Genomic DNA, 20,243 nt, shown 5'->3' with positions numbered 1-20,243 from the left:
TAAGATTGCAATTATCTGACATCCACCCAATACATTTCTAGTAATATGATTTATGATTGTAAATGTATTGGTATCTTAGGTGTAAAAACACGTACATTATCCTATTGAAATGCTAGTCATGTTCCAGTTTTTCCTCTTGCGATAATCTATAATCTGTCTGCATATTACCCGACTCTCCATTTAATTTATTGTAATACTAATCTTAGAGACTTTAGTAAATATATTAATCAAATATTTACTCTTTTTCTATGCACTTCCATTAAGTTTGAGAAATTCAAAATATGCATATTAAATACTATTTGCCTCATACTACGCCAATGTTTCCTTGCAATGACTTATTCATGAAAGATTGAATTCATTTTCATATTATGGAATATACTATTAATCTCTCAGAAATGTTCATTTAGTTGGAACATTGCAGCTACTTTTTTTAAATACAATTTATCTGAAAGGTTTTCCCTCATGACACTTTCTTTTCATAGGAATGTGTTAACATTCCAATCTTGTAAGACTTTTGTCTGATAGTCCTTGGTAAATGTTTCAGTCTAGTGAAAAAGCAAAAAGGCTGGATGGAGAAGAGTTTGGAAGGTGCATCAGAGTATGTACAATAAATGATAAGTTTGCAGTGCTTCCTGCACCATGGAGTGTGTATATAGAGTCTTCACGTAGTTATTTTCAGGCTTGGAGCAGCTCTTCTTGTTGGCTGTCAGGACTTGACTGCTGCATCTGAACCACCACCGTTTCCACGGTGACCTGGTCCTCTTCCTCCTCGCTGTTGCTGCTGTTGTCCAGCTCGTACTCGTACTCCGAGGACGACTCGTGGTCCTGGTCCGAGGGGGACGCCAACGACATGGTGCCGAAGGAGTGGGCGCTGGTGGAGGCGAGCGAGCGCAGCAAGGGCGTGCTCTCCGACGCCTCCTCGTTCTCTTCGCCGCCGCTCTCGTCCGAGTCGGAGTCGTCCTGCGAGGGGACCACCTTCTGCTTGCACACGGGACACGTCTTCTTGGTCTTGGTCAGCCAGGGGTCCACACACTTGCTGTGGTAGGCTGTGGACACGCCATTTATCAAACTTTGACAAATCAGCTGGCACTTGTCCCAAAAGCTGTGATTGCCGCCATGTTATTCAAACACTTCATAAGATGTACTACAAACCCCGTTTCCGTATGAGTCGGGAAATTGTGTTGGATGTAAATATAAACGGAATACAATTATTTGCAAATCATTTTCAACCCATATTCAGTTGAATATGCTACAAAGACAACATATTTGATGTTCAAACTGATAAACATTTTTTGCAAATAATTAACTTAAGAATTTGATGCCAGCAACATGTGACAAAGAAGTTGGGAAAGGTGGCAATAAATACTGATAAAGTTGAGGAATGCTCATCAAACACTTATTTGGAACATCCCACAGGTGTGCAGGGTAATTGGGAACAGGTGGGTGCCATGATTGGGTATAAAAAACAGCTTCCCAAAAAATGCGCAGTCTTTCACAAGAAAGGATGGAGCGAGGTACACACCTTTGTCCACAACTGTGTGAGCAAATAGTCGAACAGTTTAAGAACGTTTCTCAAAGTGCAATTGCAAGAAATTTAGGGATTTCAACATCTACGGTCCATAATATCAACAAAAGGTTCAGAGAATCTGGCGAAATCATTCCATGGCCGGAAACCAACATTGAATGACCGTGACCTTCGATCCCTCAGACGGCACTGTATCAAAAACCGACATCAATCTCTAAAGGATATCACCACATGGGCTCAGGAACACTTCAGAAAACCACTGTCACTAAATACAGCTAGTCGCTACATCTGTAAGTGCAAGTTAAAGCTCTACTATGCAAAGCAAAAGCCATTTATCAACAACATCCAGAAACGCCGCCAGCTTCTCTGGGCCCGAAATCATCTAAGATGGACTCATGCAAAGTGGAGAAGTGTTCTGTGGTCTGACGAGTCCACATTTCAAATTGTTTTTGGAAATATTCGACATCGTGTCATCCGGACCAAAGGGGAAGCGAACCATCCAGACTGTTATCGACGCAAAGTTGAAAAGCCAGCATCTGTGATGGTATGGGGGTGCATTAGTGCCCAAGGCATGGGTAACTTACACATCTGTGAAGGCACCATTAATGCTGAAAGGTACATACAGGTTTTGGAACAACATATGTTGCCATCTAAGCGCCTGCTTATTTCAGCAAGACAATGCCAAGCCACATTCAGCACGTGTTACAACAGCGTGGCGTCGTAAAAAAGTGCAGGTACTTTCCTGGCCCGCCTGCAGTCCAGACCTGTCTCCCATCAAAAATGTGTGGCGCATTATGAAGCGTAAAATACGACAGCGGAGACCCCGGACTGTTGAACGACTGAAGCTCTACATAAAACAAGAATGGGAAAGAATTCCACTTTCAAAGCTTCAACAATTAGTTTCCTCAGTTCCCAATCGTTTGAGTGTTGTTAAAAGAAAAGGTGATGCAACACAGTGGTGAACATGCCCTTTCCCAACTACTTTGGCACGTCTTGCAGCCATGAAATTTTAAGTTAATTATTATTTGCAAAAAAATAAAAGTTTATGAGTTTGAACATCAAATATGTTGTCTTTGTAGTGCATTCAATTGAATATGGGTTGAAAAGGATTTGCAAATCATTGTATTCCGTTTATATTTACATCTAACACAATTTCCCAACTCATATGGAAACGGGGTTTGTAGTTGCTGGCTGCAATTTTATTTTTTTTAACCAATCTTCTCCTCTAAAGATGTGTACTAAATTCTCTAATGACTAAATTGGCTCATTCTGATTTTTAATATCTACTGACCTATTTTCATTTAAATTTGGACAACCATATTTAGGGCCTTTTGCAACTTTTGACCATAAAAACATGACACAAATCGATTTCAAGTCATTCTGATTTAAAAAAATTTACTGACCTATTTTCATTTAAATTTGATAATTAAGAACATTTTTAGTGCCTTTTGCAACTTTTGACCATAAAAACACGACACTTATTTTGAGCCTCTCCAGGTTTCATCCTCAATATTTTCCTGGTCACGGTCAATATATGCTGTATAATCCTACTGTACCAAACTACACCCATATTAGTTGTTTTTGCAACTTTTAATATTAAAATGCAACATTTTCATTTTGAACCTCTCCAGGTTTTACTACTTTCAGTTATCCTCAATTTCCTGGTAAACATTAACTTATGTGTAATCCTACTGTACCAAACTATACATTTTTATTTTTAGTCCCTTTGGTACATTTTTCACCATTAAAATGCAACTCTCAGAATAAAAATGTATAGAATAGTTTTACTGTCATGATTACAGTGAGCAGGGTCAAAGAACACCAAAATTGGAGCAGATCCCCTAAGGTGCATACACAATAATATAGGCAGTAATATATAATGTAGTTTGGTACAGTAGGATTACACATATAAGTTCATGTTTACCAGGAAATTGAGCCTGTCCATGTTTCACTACTTTCAGTCACCATCCTCAACAATGCCAATTTCCTGGTAAAGTGTGATATTATATCCCACTGTACCAAACTAAAACTAACCATATCTATGTTTAGACCCCTTCACAACTTTTGACCATAGAAATGCCAACACATTTTTCCTTATTTAGAACCTCTCCAGGTTTTACTTTCATTTATCACCCTCAATGGTGACAATTTCCTGGTAAAGGTCACAATATAATTTCACTGTACCAGACTACAACAATATTTTGTTGATTTAGTCCCTTTTTGCAATTTGTCACCACTAAAATGCAACTTTCTTATTTTGAGGTTTTACTACTTTCATTCACCATCCTCAACAATGACAATTTCCTGGTAAAGTGTGATATTATATCCCACTGTACCAAACTAAATCTAACCATATCTACGTTTTAGACGCCTTCACAACTTTTGACCATTTAAAGTGCAACACATTTTCCTCATTTTGAACCTCCAGGTTTTACTACTATCATTTACCACCCTTAAAGGGGAACATTATCACAATTTCAGAAGGGTTAAAACCATTAAAAATCAGTTCCCAGTGGCTTATTATATTTTTCGAAGTTTTTTTCAAAATTTTACCCATCACGCAATATCCCTAAAAAAAGCTTCAAAGTGCCTGATTTTAACCATCGTTATATACACCCGTCCATTTTCCTGTGACGTCACATAGTGAAGCCAACACAAACAAACATGGCGGAAAGAACAGCAAGCTATAGCGACATTAGCTCGGTTTCAGACTCGGATTTCAGCGGCTTAAGCCATTCAACAGATTACGCATGTATTGAAACGGATGGTTGTAGTGTGGAGGCAGGTAGCGAAAACGAAATTGAAGAAGAAACTGAAGCTATTGAGCCATATCGGTTTGAACCGTATGCAAGCGAAACCGACGAAAACGACACGACAGCCAGTGACACGGGAGAAAGCGAGGACGAATTCGGCGATCGCCTTCTAACCAACGATTGGTATGTGTTTGTTTGGCATTAAAGGAAACTAACAACTATGAACTAGGTTTACAGCATATGAAATACATTTGGCAACAACATGCACTTTGAGAGTGCAGAAAGCCCAATTTTCATCAATTAATATATTCTGTAGACATACCCTCATCCGCGCTCTTTTCCTGAAAGCTGATCTGTCCAGTTTTGGAGTTGATGTCACCAAGACATCCAGGGGGTTTAGCTCGCTCGTCTGCGGGAACAAACTGCCGCCATTGCTTGCCGTGCTACCGAGGTCCTTTGTCCCTGAATGCTCACACACTCCGGCAGATTCATTGGGGGTATGGCGACAGATTTCTTTGACTTTATCGTTGGAAATGCATCTGCTTTGAGTGTCGCAGGATATCCACACATTCTTGCCATCTGTCGTAGCATAGCTTTCGTCGGTAAAGTGTGCGGAACAAACGTCCAATTTCTTGCCACTTTCGCATCTTTGGGCCACTGGTGCAACTTGAATCCGTCCCTGTTCGTGTTGTTACACCCTCCGACAACACACCGACGAGGCATGATGTCTCCAAGGTACGGAAAACAGTCGAAAAAAACGGAAAATAACAGAGCTGATTTGACTCGGTGTTTGAGGAAAATGGCGGATTGCTTCCCGTTGTGACGTCACGCGAATATTAGAAAGGCGTTTAATTCGCCAAAATTCACCCATTTAGAGTTCGGAAATCGGTTAAAAAAATATATGGTCTTTTTTCTGCAACATCAAGGTATATATTGACGCTTACATAGGTCTGGTGATAATGTTCCCCTTTAATGGTGACCATTTCTTGGTAAAGGTCACAATATAAATTGACTACTTGTTGATTTAGTCCCTTTTGCAACTTCTCACCACTAAAATGCAACTTTCTTATTTTGAGCATGTCCCATGTTTTACTATTTCCAGTCACCATCCTCAACAATGACAATTTCCTGGTATAGTGTGATATTATATCCCACTGTATCAAACTAAATCTAACCATATCTATGTTTTAGACCCCTTCACAACTTTTGACCATAGAAATGCAACACATTTTCCTCATTTAGAACCTCTCCAGGTTTTACTACTTTCACTTACAACCCTTAATGGTGACAATTTCCTGGTAAAGGTCACAATATAATTTGACTATTTGTTGATTTAGTGCCTTTTGCAATTTGTCACCACTAAAATGCAACTTTCTTATTTTGAGGTTTTACTACTTTCAGTCACCATCCTCAACAATGACAATTTCCTGGTAAAGTGTGATATTGTATCCCACTGTATCAAACTAAATCTAACCATATCTATGTTTTAGATGCTTTTACAACTTTTGACCATAGAAATGCAACACATTTTCCTCATTTTGAACCTCTCCAGGTTTTACTACTTTCACTTACAACCCTCAATGGTGACAATTTCCTGGTAAAGATCACAATATAAATTGACTATTTGTTGATTTAGTCCCTTTTGCAATTTGTCACCACTAAAATGCAACTTTCTTATTTTGAGCCTTTCCAGGTTTTACTTCTTTCAGTCACCATCCTCAACAATGACAATTTCCTGGTAAAGTGTGGTATTATATCCCACTGCACCAAACTAAATCTAACCATATCTATGTTTTAGACACCTTCACAACTTTTGACCATTTAAAGTGCAACACATTTTCCTCATTTTGAACCTCCAGGTTTTTCTACTTTCATTTACAACCCTTAATGTTGACAATTTCCTGGTAAAGGTCACAATATAATTTGACTATTTGTTGATTTAGTCCCTTTTGCAATTTGTCACCACTAAAATGCAACTTTCTTATTTTGAGGTTTTACTACTTTCAGTCACCATCCTCAACAATGACAATTTCCTGGTAAAGTGTGATATTATATCCCACTGTACCAAACTAAAACTAACCATATTTTAGACCCTTTCACAACTTCTGACCATAGAAATGCAACATTTTTTAAATTTATTTGGACATCTCCAGGTTTTACTACTATCATTTACCACCCTTAATGGTGACAATTTCCTGGTAAAGGTCACAATATAATTTGACTATTTGTTGATTTAGTCCCTTTTGCAACTTTTCACCACTAAAATGCAACTTTCTTATTTTGAGCCTGTCCAGGTTTTACTACTTTCAGTCACCATCCTCAACAATGACAATTTCCTGGTAAAGTGTGATATTGTATCCCACTGCACCAAACTAAATCTAACCATATTTTAGACCCATAGAAATGCAACATTTTTTAAATTTATTTGGACATCTCCAGGTTTTACTACTATCATTTACCACCCTTAATGGTGACAATTTCCTGGTAAAGGTCACAATATAATTTGACTATTTGTTGATTTAGTCCCTTTTGCAACTTCTCACCACTAAAATGCAACTTTCTTATTTTGAGCCTGTCCAGGTTTTACTACTTTCAGTCACCATCCTCAACAATGACAATTTCCTGGTAAAGTGTGGTATTATATCCCACTGCACCAAACTAAATCTAACCATATCTATGTTTTAGACACCTTCACAACTTTTGACCATTTAAAGTGCAACACATTTTCCTCATTTTGAACCTCCAGGTTTTTCTACTTTCATTTACAACCCTTAATGGTGACAATTTCCTGGTAAAGGTCACAATATAATTTGACTATTTGTTGATTTAGTCCCTTTTGCAATTTGTCACCACTAAAATGCAACTTTCTTATTTTGAGGTTTTACTACTTTCAGTCACCATCCTCAACAATGACAATTTCCTGGTAAAGTGTGATATTATATCCCACTGTACCAAACTAAAACTAACCATATTTTAGACCCTTTCACAACTTCTGACCATAGAAATGCAACATTTTTTTAATTTATTTGGACATCTCCAGGTTTTACTACTATCATTTACCACCCTTAATGGTGACAATTTCCTGGTAAAGGTCACAATATAATTTGACTATTTGTTGATTTAGTCCCTTTTGCAACTTTTCACCACTAAAATGCAACTTTCTTATTTTGAGCCTGTCCAGGTTTTACTACTTTCAGTCACCATCCTCAACAATGACAATTTCCTGGTAAAGTGTGATATTGTATCCCACTGCACCAAACTAAATCTAACCATATTTTAGACCCATAGAAATGCAACATTTTTTAAATTTATTTGGACATCTCCAGGTTTTACTACTTTCATTTACCACCCTTAATGGTGACAATTTCCTGGTAAAGGTCACAATATAATTTGACTATTTGTTGATTTAGTCCCTTTTGCAACTTTTCACCACTAAAATGCAACTTTCTTATTTTGAGCCTGTCTAGGTTTTACTACTTTCAGTCACCATCCTCAACAATGACAATTTCCTGGTAAAGTGTGATATTATATCCCACTGCACCAAACTAAATCTAACCATATTTTAGACCCATAGAAATGCAACATTTTTAAAATGTATTTGGACATCTCCAGGTTTTACTACTTTCATTTACCACCCTTAATGGTGACAATTTCCTGGTAAAGGTCACAATATAATTTGACTATTTGTTGATTTAGTCCCTTTTGCAACTTTTCACCACTTAAATGCAACTTTCTTATTTTGAGCCTGTCCAGGTTTTACTACTTTCAGTCACCAATGACAATTGGTATTATATCCCACTGTACCAAACTAAATCTAACCCTATCTAAGTTTTTAGACCCCTTCACAACTTTTCAAGCATCAAAACGCAACAAACGTTCTTACTTTGAGCCTGTCCAGGTTTTACTACTTTCAGTCACAATCTTCCTGGTAAAGTGTGATAATAATCCTACTGTACTAAACTTAGACAATCATAACAATATTTGAACCATGTCTGTTTATAGACCCCTTCATAGCTTCTGACCTAAAAATGTGACTAAAAGTTATCATTTTGAACCTCTCCAGGTTTTACTACATTCAGTCAACTTATGTATGGTTTCTTGTTCAGTGGGCGTACACAGACAGACAGCGTAGGCGTGTACTCACCATGAGAACATGGCAGGACCCTCAGTTTGTCCCCTTCTTCGTACTCGTCCAGACAGATGGCACACACGTCGTAGACGTCTCCTGAGAAAAAGAAAGCACATTTCTGACTTGACTTACAGGTTAAAACTATTTCATCACAAGGTCTTGCCAGGGAATCATTTTTCAAGATGTATTTCTGTTAGCTGCCATGTCAGACAACATGATGGATGGAACAACAGGCTCATTTACTTAAAGGGGAACATTATCACCAGACCTATGTAAGCGTCAATATATACCTTGATGTTGCAGAAAAAAGACCATATATTTTTTTAACCGATTTCCGAACTCTAAATGGGTGAATTTTGGCGAATTAAACGCCTTTCTATTATTCGCTCTCGGAGCGATGACGTCACATCGGGAAGCAATCCGCCATTTTCTCACTTTCGTCGGTGTGTTGTCGGAGGGTGTAACAACACGAACAGGGACGGATTCAAGTTGCACCAGTGGCCCAAAGATGCGAAAGTGGCAAGAAATTGGACGAAATTTGTTCAAAATACGAGGCTGTGGGGAAAGCCGACGAAATGGTCAGTCGTTTGTTCCGCACACTTTACCGACGAAAGCTATGCTACGACAGAGATGGCAAGAATGTGTGGATATCCTGCGACACTCAAAGCAGATGCTGACATCAACTCCAAAACTGGACAGATGAGGTTTCAGGAAAAGAGAGCGGATGAGGGTATGTCTACAGAATATATTAATTGATGAAAACTTTATTCATTACTCGCGGTTTTACGTAAATTATTATACATAAACTGTGTTTACCAATAATTTAGCTTAAAAACATTTATTTTTTTCAATCATTCGAGTACATTCGGGTAGTCTTGTGTAATGCAGTATTTTGTGTCTATTTAGGTATGATTAACCTGAGTGCTGAAATCGTGGAAAAATATATGTTCTTAGCGCGCCTGAAATTGGGCTGTCTGCTCTCTCAAAGTGCATGTTGTTGCCAAATGTATTTCATATGCTGTAAACCTAGTTCATAGTTGTTAGTTTCCGTTAATGCCAAACAAACACATACCAATCGTTGGTTAGAAGGCGATCGCCGAATTCGTCCTCGCTTTCTCCCGTGTCGCTGGCTGTCGTGTCGTTTTCGTCGGTTTCGCTTGCATACGGTTCAAACCGATATGGCTCAATAGCTTCAGTTTCTTCTTCAATTTCGTTTTCGCTACCTGCCTCCACACTACAACCATCCGTTAGTGGGGGGGTATAGCTCGGTTGGTAGAGTGGCCGTGCCAGCAACTTGAGGGTTGCAGGTTCGATCCCCGCTTCCGCCATCCTAGTCACTGCCGTTGTGTTCCTTGGGCAAGACACTTTACCCACCTGCTCCCAGTGACACCCACACTGGTTTAAATGTAACTTAGATATTGGGTTTCACTATGTAAAGCGCTTTGAGTCATTAGAGAAAAGCGCTATATAAATATAATTCACTTCACTTCAATACATGCATAATCTGTTGAATCGCTTAAGCCGCTGAAATCCGAGTCTGAATCCGAGCTAATGTCGCTATAGCTTGCTGTTCTATCCGCCATGTTTGTTTGTATTGGCATCACTGTGTGACGTCACAGGAAAATGGACGGGTGTATATAACGATGGTTAAAATCAGGCACTTTGAAGCTTTTTTTTTTTTAGGGATATTGCGTGATGGGTAAAATTTTGAAAAAAAACTTAGAAAAATAAAATAAGCCACTGGAAACTGATTTTTAATGGTTTTAACCCTTCTGAAATTGTGATAATGTTCCCCTTTAAAGAAGCACCACTCTTGTATTTTGCAAGCATTAAGGGCACAGCTGCTCTCAACAGGGCTGTTTAGAAAGGGTGTTTTTTAGGTTAAAAATGCATGACTTTTTTTTTGTTTTTTTACTCACATTTCATGTGTAAAAGTCTTCATAACTGGATGGGTGTAATGAAATATGCCAATACGGCTCACACAGTTGTGATGTAATGAAATATGCCAATACGGCTCACACCAACAGAAAAATACTGAGTGCTGGCATTCATGCTAGCAACACACCACAAAAAACGGAAGTTGCAGGTGACTTTGTGTCTTCAACAAGTCTTTACCAACGATGAAGTCAATTTGTAAAACGTGCAAATGCCATCTTTGAAGAGTTCCTGACACAAACTATGTATGAGGGAGCAGCTGTGTGCTTGACAGGAAGAGTGCACAAAAACATCCGTATTGTGATTCTTATTCATCCCGGTCCAAAATGTTTTCATATATTTTTTAAATAGATCAACAAAAAAACGTATTAAAAAAAGTATATACATTTTTTTTTATAAGAATCAACTTTCACAAAGACGTTTTAAGGACATCTCCATGCAACCAGAAGGAGCTTCAGTTTCATTATAATTATTATACCAAAAAAACTTTGTGAGACTCGGTTTGAATCGAGAACCGATTCTAAATTGAGTTGTCAACCCAAAAATCGGAAGGAATCATTAGAAAGCAGCCTAAGCACGGAAGTCCAGACTTCCCTCTCCCCAGCCACTTCGTCCAGCTTCTACTGGGGGATCCCGAGGCGTTCCCAGGCCAACTGGGAGACATAGTCCCTCAAACAAATCCGGGGTCTTCCCTGTGGCCTCCTGCCGGTCGGACGTGCCCTAAACACCTCCCCAAGGAGGGGTCCGGGTGGCACCTCATCTGGCTCCTCTCAATGTGGAGGAGCACCGGCTTTACTCTGAGCTCCTCACCCTAAGGGAGAGCCCGCCACCCGGCGGAGGAAACTCTTTTCGCCCGCTTGTACCCGTGATCTTGTCCTGTCAGTCATAACCCAAAGCTTAAAACCATAGGTGAGGATGGGAACGTAGATCGACCGGTAACTTAAGAGCTTTACCTTCCGGCTCAGCTCCTTCTTCACCACAACGGATCGATACAGGGTCCACATCATCCACTCTTCCCTCACTCCTGAACAAGACCCCGAGGTACTTGAACTGAAGATCTCCACCCTAACCCGGAGATGGCACTCCATCCTATTCCGGGTGAGAACAATGGACTGGGACTTGGAGGTGCTGATTCTCATCCCAGTTGCTTCACACTCAGCTGCGAACCGATCCAGTCCCATACCAACATTTTTATTTCCCATGTGCACTTGGATTGGAATTGGTTGGGGCGACACACACGTGCCACCGGCAGACAAAGTCTCATGATGTTTGTGGCGGAGTTACTCCTTCTTCACATTCTTGCTGTCACTTTTCCAAACAACTTTGTGTGCAGTAAAGGACTTTGCTATAAGCTTAGGAATTCATTACTCCCTTCCAAATTCCAAAGTCCTCCCGCCCCTCAAACTCTTGGTCTTCCCGGGCCAAAGGGTGGACTCTTGTGAGCTCGGTGTGTTTATGCAAGCTCTAAGTGAGCATGTTTTCCTCCTGCGTCCACGCCAAGGCCTCATGTGACCGTATATGGACGGGCACTCACATCATCCTCCTTCTCTCTCTGCCTGTCAGCGGCTCAGACTTTTCATCCTGCCGTTCATCTCTTCGTCAGCTGGGATCCCTCAAACTTCCAGGAAGTGTAGCATGAAGTCAACTCTTCCAAGATGATCTCGGTGTTAGTGCATGAAATGTATTTTTGACCTATTTTACATAATGTAATTTAAACTGGTACTTTTTTTACCCACGTCTGTGCGCTGCCTATTTATGTACAAAATAAAATGTGTACAAAAATCAGGTGTGTGCGCCTTACATTTAGTTGCGATCCCGTGACCTAGAGGCACACCCGGGCACTTGCGGGTTTCAGGTGATGGGCTCTGGGCCCCATTAGGCTACTGATTATTTACCTGCATCAGTGCCGATTTGGGCGTATTTTGAAAGGTTTAGAGCAGGGGTGCTCATTACGTCGATCGCGATCTATCGGTCGATCTCGGAGGGTGTGTCAGTCGATCACCAGCCAGGCATTAAAAAAATAGTCCTAAAAATGAGCGATCATAAATCTTCACTATGACGTCACTTTTGTCACTTGATTGACATTCACGGCACCCGAGGGTCTTCTGAGATGACGCTGGCTGCTGCCAGCTCATTAAAATTACCGACTGGAAGTTGAGTAACACTTTATTTCAACAGACTCTGGCGCCGTACCTGTCGTCAAAACTCCAAAGACCGACTGCACAGTTGCACAATAAAAGCTCTGCTTCATCCTGCCTGCGCTACCAAAATAAGAGTCTCAGAAAGCTCGCGTGCACAAGCTAGCAAGCTACGGAGTTTGCTAACAATGTATTTCTTGTAAAGTGTATACAAAGGAGTACGGAAGCTGGATAAATAAAATGCCAAAAACCAACCACTTTTATGTGGTATTGGACAGAAAGGAGGACTTTTTTTCTCCTCCCTTCGAAAATGCGGACCTTATCAGCACTACTGTCTGATTCCAATCAATGCAAGTCATCACAATCAGGTAATACACCAACTTATATTCTTGTCTTCATGAAAGAAAGGAATCTATATGTGTTAAACATGCTTGTATTATCTCTAAACACTTTTAACTTATTAACAATATTAACTATATGTGTTAAACATGCTTGTATTATCTTTAAACACCTTTAACTTATTACCAATATTAACTATAAGTGTTAAACATGCTTGTATTATCTTTAAACACCTTTAACTTGTTAACAATAATAACTATGTGTTAAACATTCTTGTATTATCATTAAACACCTTTAATTTATTAACAATATTAACTATATGTGTTAAACATGCTTGCATTATCACTAAACATCTTTAACTTGTTAACAATAACTATGTGTTAAACATGTTTGCATTATCTTTAAACACCTTTAACTTATTAACAATATTAACTATATGTGTTAAACATGCTTGTATTATCATTAAACACCTTTAACTTGTTAACAATATTAACTACCGTATATGTATTAAACATACTTGTATTTTCATTAAACACCTTTAATTTATTAACAATTTTAACTATGTGTGTTAAACATGCTTGTATTATCATTAAACACCTTTAACTTGTTAACAAAAACATATGTTTCATAAATAAGTAAATATAAATTATATATATGAATGAGGTAGATCCCCGCGACTTGATCAATTGAAAAGTAGCTCGCCTGCAGAAAAAGTGTGAGCACCCCTGGTTTAGAGGCAACAATAAGTTAGTGAAAAAAATGTTCAAAATGGGATGGAGTGTATTTTTACACTCTTAAAGGGGAATCTCAGGGCGATCACAACTGGACTGTTTGGTTTGTCTTAGAAGACGTTTCGCCTCCCATCAGAGTAGGCTTCATCATTCGCACAGACAGGCTTAGTCGCTGTCAAACCATGAACGTGAACACAGCAAGTTGACATTTATTAACCCTGCCCGTGCTTTCTTACAACTCGACAAACCAGTCTTGGGACTTTTCAGGGAAGAAAGGAATTATAAAGATGTGAGTACGGCACCGCAGTACAATTATAGTGAAGCTAATCCTTGATCCTTGAGATATTATTCCCTACATGGACTCACTAAGTATTAGAACGCAGAAAACTAAAACTGGAACCAGTTTATGTCGACGCCCCTAAGACTGGCTGACTCACCTCAGCATAATTCGCTGACATCATATCCGAAACCAAAACTAGCCATTGTTTGCAAAATTACTCGGGACTTTGTGCTGAGTCATTAGGAGAATAAATACGTTTTTAACCTGTGGCAGTTTATCAACATAGTGTTCCTCCATCATTTTCGGTTACTGCGCACAGCATAGATACATACAGCAAAACCTCGATTTACGAACGCGTCTATTTGCGTCATTTTCGGTTTAGATCGCACCAAATGTCCCAATGTGTACGGCATAAGAATGCTTCATTAATTCATTTTGTGTGCCGCTGGATGCCTTAGGGCGCTGCCATTTTGATGACATCACTTCCTGTACACACGGGTTGGGGCTATTTCCGAGAGGCACAGCCCCCTATGCATACCTGCCAACTACTCCGGTTTTCCCGTAATTAGTACGGTTTTCATCAACCTATTCCGGGTTACGGTTGCAGTGATAAAAAATACGGTTTTTCATTAATTAAAAAAATATTTTTTTTTTAAAGTTTTATTCACGAAATCACGTAACAACAATGACAATCGACACTGCTTCCCGTAACTTCCTGTCGAGCCATTCCGAATGCCATGCGCGAGGCTATTTATAGCACCGCTGCCAAGCACGAGGCACCAGTTGCCATTGTTTCCAAACGAGCGAACGATCATGGAATCAGCCGGAGAAAAATTGCAAACGAGTCTTAAACCGAAAAGAAAACTGCAGTCATTCCGTGAAGAATATTCAAAAGCCTATCCGGGAATAATTATCCGTTCCAAAAAGGGTGAAAACTACGCAAATTGCACCTTGTGCAGACAAGATTTTTCAATCGGCCACGGAGGAATTAGCGATGTAAAAGACCACGTTGGGACAAAAAAACACAAGTCTAATGCTGTTGCTAGCGATACAAGTGGAAAACTTTCAACGTTTTTCGTCGCCCAAACAGATTCTTTGGATGTGATAAATGCCGAAGTTTTATTTACGGAGGCAATAATTGAGCAAACAAAAAGGCAATGACACCAATGTTATCTATTGGAATTGTTTAGTACTGTTATACTGTTAAAAGTGTTTATACTATTTATGCTTTCAAGTCCAAGTTGAAGAAATCTTGTTAAATGTTGACAGCATAACTACCAAAATACAGAAGTATGTCCTTAATATTTTTGCAGTGCTATTTCTGTTGAAAAGTTAAAATGATTACATTAGAGATGTGATGTGCCACTTTTCAAGTGTCTGATGGCTTAAATTAATTTTCATTAATTTTTCATATTTTGAATTCTTTTGAAAGGCTTACAAAAAAACTACATTTGAATTGTAATTCCATGCTATTGACAGGACTATTAATTTTAATGAAGTTAGCTTACCATGTTTACAGTATGATAATTGTGATAGAAATGTGAATTTTAGGCACAGAATATTTTTTACAATTGAACAAGGCAGTAGATTATACAAGCTTGGACAGAAAGTTAATAATGACACCAATTTTTTTTTTATGGAATTGTTTAGTACTGTTTTACCATTTGTTTACTGTAAAAAGTGTTTATACTGTTTATACTTTCAATTAACAAATTGAAGTCTTGTGAAAGGTTGACAGGATAACTGGCATTAACTGTCAAAATAATTTCAAACTATTGAAGTTAGCTTACAGAATAAACATGTCAATCAACCCATATGATTTTTGCTGTAATATTTTTGTTTTGAAAAGTCACTGTGACTGATAGAAAAGTGATGGTTTTAGCAACATTTTAACCTGTCTGAATGCTAATAATCATTTTGCGTCGGGCCCCCCTGAACCTCCCACCAGGACTTTGTCCTGGACCTACCGGGGCCTGCGGCCCCTGGACCCTGGCTACTAGGTTTTTCTGATTTCAAAAGTTGGCAGGTATGCCTATGTTACATCCTGGTTAAGCAGTCGGGTGTCAGTCGCCATTCACCAAGTTTTGTCTATTTTGTTACAAGTCCAAAAAAGCCAACAAGCCAGCCGGGAAAGGAGGGATTTGCTGTGGACTTAAACAGGACTATTTGTGAGGAGTACGCCCTAACGACAACATCACGGGTCACTACAGACCAATTTTAAAGCGCCACCATTACCAAGGCCCGCTGGACAGAATCCTGGTGCAGCGAGGACCAAGTGAAGCCCAGCCTGGTCCAAGTGATACCAACACATGAGGGGAAGAGTGGAACGGGAACCCCGAAAGAAAAGCACTCTCTTTCGACTTTGGCGCAGTAACACCACCCCCTCCCCCCACCCCCACACCTCAGCTCCCTGTCTTTTTTTTCTATATTATTCATAGGTCCATTGTTTCTTATGGAGAACCTCACAATACCAACTTTTTCGGTTTACAAACCATGTTCAAGAACTAAAGTTTGTAAATCGAGGTTCCACTATTTTTACGGAAGACTAGTAGATACGTGACAACAGTAGACGCCTGCTAAGTGATGAACAAAAGTTACTACTTAGCGAGCAGGCATCCTCTTTTTAATTTTCTTGCCCTCTTGTGTCATCTATCTACTCTTTCATATCTATGGCTGAAAGTGTTGCTGGCCGCACTGTGTGGATATTATTGTCCATCCTGACTTATTAATTTACTTGTTATTTTCCTCTGGTTACTTTTTGCTGTAACACAGTTTTGTTTTGTTTTTGATTGAGACTTTTATTAGTAGATTGTACAGTGCAGTACATATTCCGTACAATTGACCACTAAATGGTAACACCCCAATAAGTTTTGCAAGTTGTTTAAGTCGGGGTCCACGTTAATCAATTCATGGTAAAGTTCCTATTAGCCCTCTGTTGAAATGTACATAGCATTTTTTATTGTAATTTTTTTTGGTTTTACTACTTCACATTCGAGCTAGCTTAGCGCCACAGCTAGCATGTTCTCCTCTCCTCTCTTTTCCGCGTGGGTCCACACTAAATCATTAATTTATTCAACTTACAAATAATCGAAATTTGGAAATTTGTCCATCAATTCATGAATCATCTTTTAATTTTGATGCATCAGAGAATCGATGATTTTCCCCAACTCCAGCACATGCTCCTATACCTTAACCAGTCAGTGATCAAGACTCGGACTGGGGTGCTCACTGGAAAATTTCAGGTTAAAATACACCCAGACTGGACTTTAAATATAATAAATGCTAGCAAGTTTTGAACAAATAATTGACGTACATTAAAGAAATACATTCAAAAAATGTTCCTGTATGACACATGTGTCAAACTCAAGGCCCGTGGGCCAGATGTGGCCCGCCACTTCATTTTATTTGGCCCTCGAATGCCTGGAAATAATATGTATCAATAAAGTACTGTAACTTTTCTTAATACATGTATTCTTTCTTTCTATTTTGGGAGAAAAAAATAGATGTATTATCAAACATTCAAACCATTTTTTTTTAATTAGAAATCAATACTAATAATGATTTCAAAGCATGTCATCCATCAAATTGTGCAATGTAAAAGTAGCAATAGATATCATGGTAAAATTGTGAAATGTACTGTTTTTTAACAGCATTTTTTTCTAAATGAAAAAAACTGTACTTTTTACTGTAATAAACTGTGGTGCCGTTTTGACATTTACAGTAATACACCGAAAAATCTACAGTTGTTGATTCGTGGTAAAAACAAAACTGGGAGCTCAGATGCCAAAATGTTACTGTAAAATTGCAGGTTTTTTTATTTACCTTAAAAAATCAAATGTAAATTTTACATAAAAATTCTGGCAACTGAGCTGCCTTTTTTTTCATACCATAAAAACAGCAGTACTGTTTTTCCATTTACAGTAACATCCACTAAATTTTGAGGTAAAATTATTGCAACTTACCATAATTTTCTTACATTTTAGTTGACTTTTTTTTTTACTAATAAAATGCATAAAAAATTGTGTAATGATAGTATTCACAATTAGAAGCGGCCCTCTGGGGCCAGACATAACTGCGATGTGACCCTCAGTGAAAATGACTTTGACACCTCTGCTGTATGAAAATTGAAAAAAAACCTGGATGTGTCAAAATATTGGAGGCCTTTTTTAAAGTTACATTATATCAGGGGTCGCCAACCTGTCGATCTTTGGGATCCTACCGGTCAATCACGAAAATATTATTTAAAAAAAGGTATTAATATGACTTCAGTGACACCTCCATCCGGTTAATTAACCGACACGCCATCGGGCAAGTATTTTAACCATTGAACACGCCCGCATCTGGCATTTTCTAGCATCTAACATCAAAGAACTCTTTCCTCAACCATGACCATCATCGCTCACCTGCGACGAGAAGCTATACGAGAGTCCGTGAACATTGCTCCAAAGCACGGGTTTTGTGTAGATGTATTGTGAATACAAAACTAAACATTGACATGTACAAAGGCAGTAATATATGATAAAACAAGGTGGCAGCGCAAGAAGGACTTTCCCGTTTATCCCCGCTCTTATTACACAGGATAAAACCACCAGGTGAACAGCTGATTGTACTATTCCAGTTCTGACTTCTGACGTAAGACAACCATGTGACTCGCGTCACATATGTCACCATAGGATGAACAAATATACTACAGTTGAATTGAATTGAATTGAATTGAATTGAATTATATTTATATAGCGCTTTTCTCTAGTGACTCAAAGCACTTTACATAGTGAAACCCAATATCTAAGTTACATTTAAACCAGTGTGGGTGGCACTGGGAGCAGGTGGGTAAAGTGTCTTGCCCAAGGACACAACGGCAGTGACTAGGATGGCGGAAGCGGGGATCGAACCTACAACCTTCAGGTTGATGGCACGGCCACTCTACCAACCGAGCTATACCGCCCCAGTTCTAAGACTATCGTTGCCATAAACAAAAATTCTACAGTAAGAGTAGCCAAAGTGCGGCACAAGGACCATCTGCTGTTTGTGACTCGTTAGTCATTGGCCCTAGGCACATTACATTAAAAAAAAAAAAAACACCAGCAAAAATTGATAAAACAGCTAGAAACACAATGAGAAAAATCCAAAAAGGTAGACATCAGTCAATAATGGTTACACAAATCTTCGTCTTTGAAATACAAAACAGATTTTATTCATATATATATATTAATACACACACACGCATAGACGCGCACACACACATTTATATAACATAGTTGACGCAGGGATATATCTTGCTTTGGTTTTTGGCTCAAACCAGGAATGTTGGGCTTGAAAAGGTTGGTGACCACTGCATTAAATCATGCATTCAAGTAAGTTGTTGTGATTAATCGCGATTAATCAAAATGTAAAAGTGTGATTTATCTGATGGAATGCACTCCCAACAGGTGTAAAAGAAAGTGCATCTCTGTCCTCCTTCATAACCACACTCAAAGAACACCTCCAGGCAACTACAACCCTAGACTAACACCCTCCCCTCACCACATCCCACTTCCCCGGATTGTAAATAATCAAATGTATATACTTGTTGTTATGCTTTCTGAGCTCACTGTGTTCACTGCTCGCTGTACATATCCTATGAAGTCAGACCTACACTGTTTCAATGTCCATTTCTCTGATGATATAATTGTTGATGACTGAAGTGCTGATATCAACCAAACCTAACCCCCCCGCCCCAACCCCCTCCACATCCCACCCCCCCGGATTGTAAATAATGTAAATAATTCAATGTATATACTCTGATGATTAACTTGTGTGATGACTGTATTATGCTGATAGTATATATTTGTACCATGAATTGATTAACGTGGACCCCGACTTAAACAAGTTGAAAAACTTATTCGGGTGTTACCATTTAGTGGTTAATTGTACGGAATATGTACTGTACTGTGCAATCTACTAATAAAAGTCTCAATCAATCAATTGGATTGAGCACTATTTTTACACATATTTTTTAGATTCAATTTAACCTATAGTTTTCATTTCTTATTTAATGTAGTGTTAAACTTCAGGCATACCTGAAAACAAACGCTAAAGATATGATATCACTAATGCTCCCTTTTTTAAATGATTAATCAGTCATCCTCCCAGCAGCGTTCCTGTCTCCCTCAGAGGAGCCTCGCTGTCCTACTGAACTTGGGATGAGCGGCGCGAGTGTGCTAGCAGGACGAATCAGTGAAAGAGAGGGTTGCCAGACTGCTGCTTGAGAGCTGGTCTGTGCACACTGCAGCTGCTCTGTTCAGTGTGTCTGTGTGTGAGCCATTGGGATAAAAGGTCAGGGGTCAGAGGGAGGGGACGCCAACAGCCCTCCGTATTTTCTCCAAAAGACAAAACAAAGACAAATCCTGAAAATATCTGTCATGAGCTGATGC

General features: G+C 39.0%; 1 protein-coding gene across 1 annotated transcript in view; it reads right to left on the bottom strand.

Moving 5' to 3' along the window:
- Positions 1–57: 57 nt before the first annotated feature.
- rnf13 (ring finger protein 13) overlaps positions 58–20,243 on the bottom strand; it is a 91,482-nt gene continuing 71,296 nt past the window's right edge. The window contains exons 9-10 of the mRNA XM_061976049.1: positions 8,423–8,503; positions 58–1,046 (exon numbers count right to left, since the gene is read on the bottom strand). Coding sequence (XP_061832033.1) covers positions 676–1,046; positions 8,423–8,503 — 452 coding nt within the window. The 3' untranslated portion in view covers positions 58–675. The remainder of the gene's footprint in view (positions 1,047–8,422; positions 8,504–20,243) is intronic.

Source organism: Nerophis lumbriciformis, linkage group LG14, assembly GCF_033978685.3.
Source record: "Nerophis lumbriciformis linkage group LG14, RoL_Nlum_v2.1, whole genome shotgun sequence".
In the NCBI taxonomy this organism is placed as follows: domain Eukaryota; kingdom Metazoa; phylum Chordata; class Actinopteri; order Syngnathiformes; family Syngnathidae; genus Nerophis; species Nerophis lumbriciformis.
The sequence above is the reverse complement of the archived record's forward strand: the minus strand, read 5'-3'. Positions and strand labels throughout refer to the sequence as shown.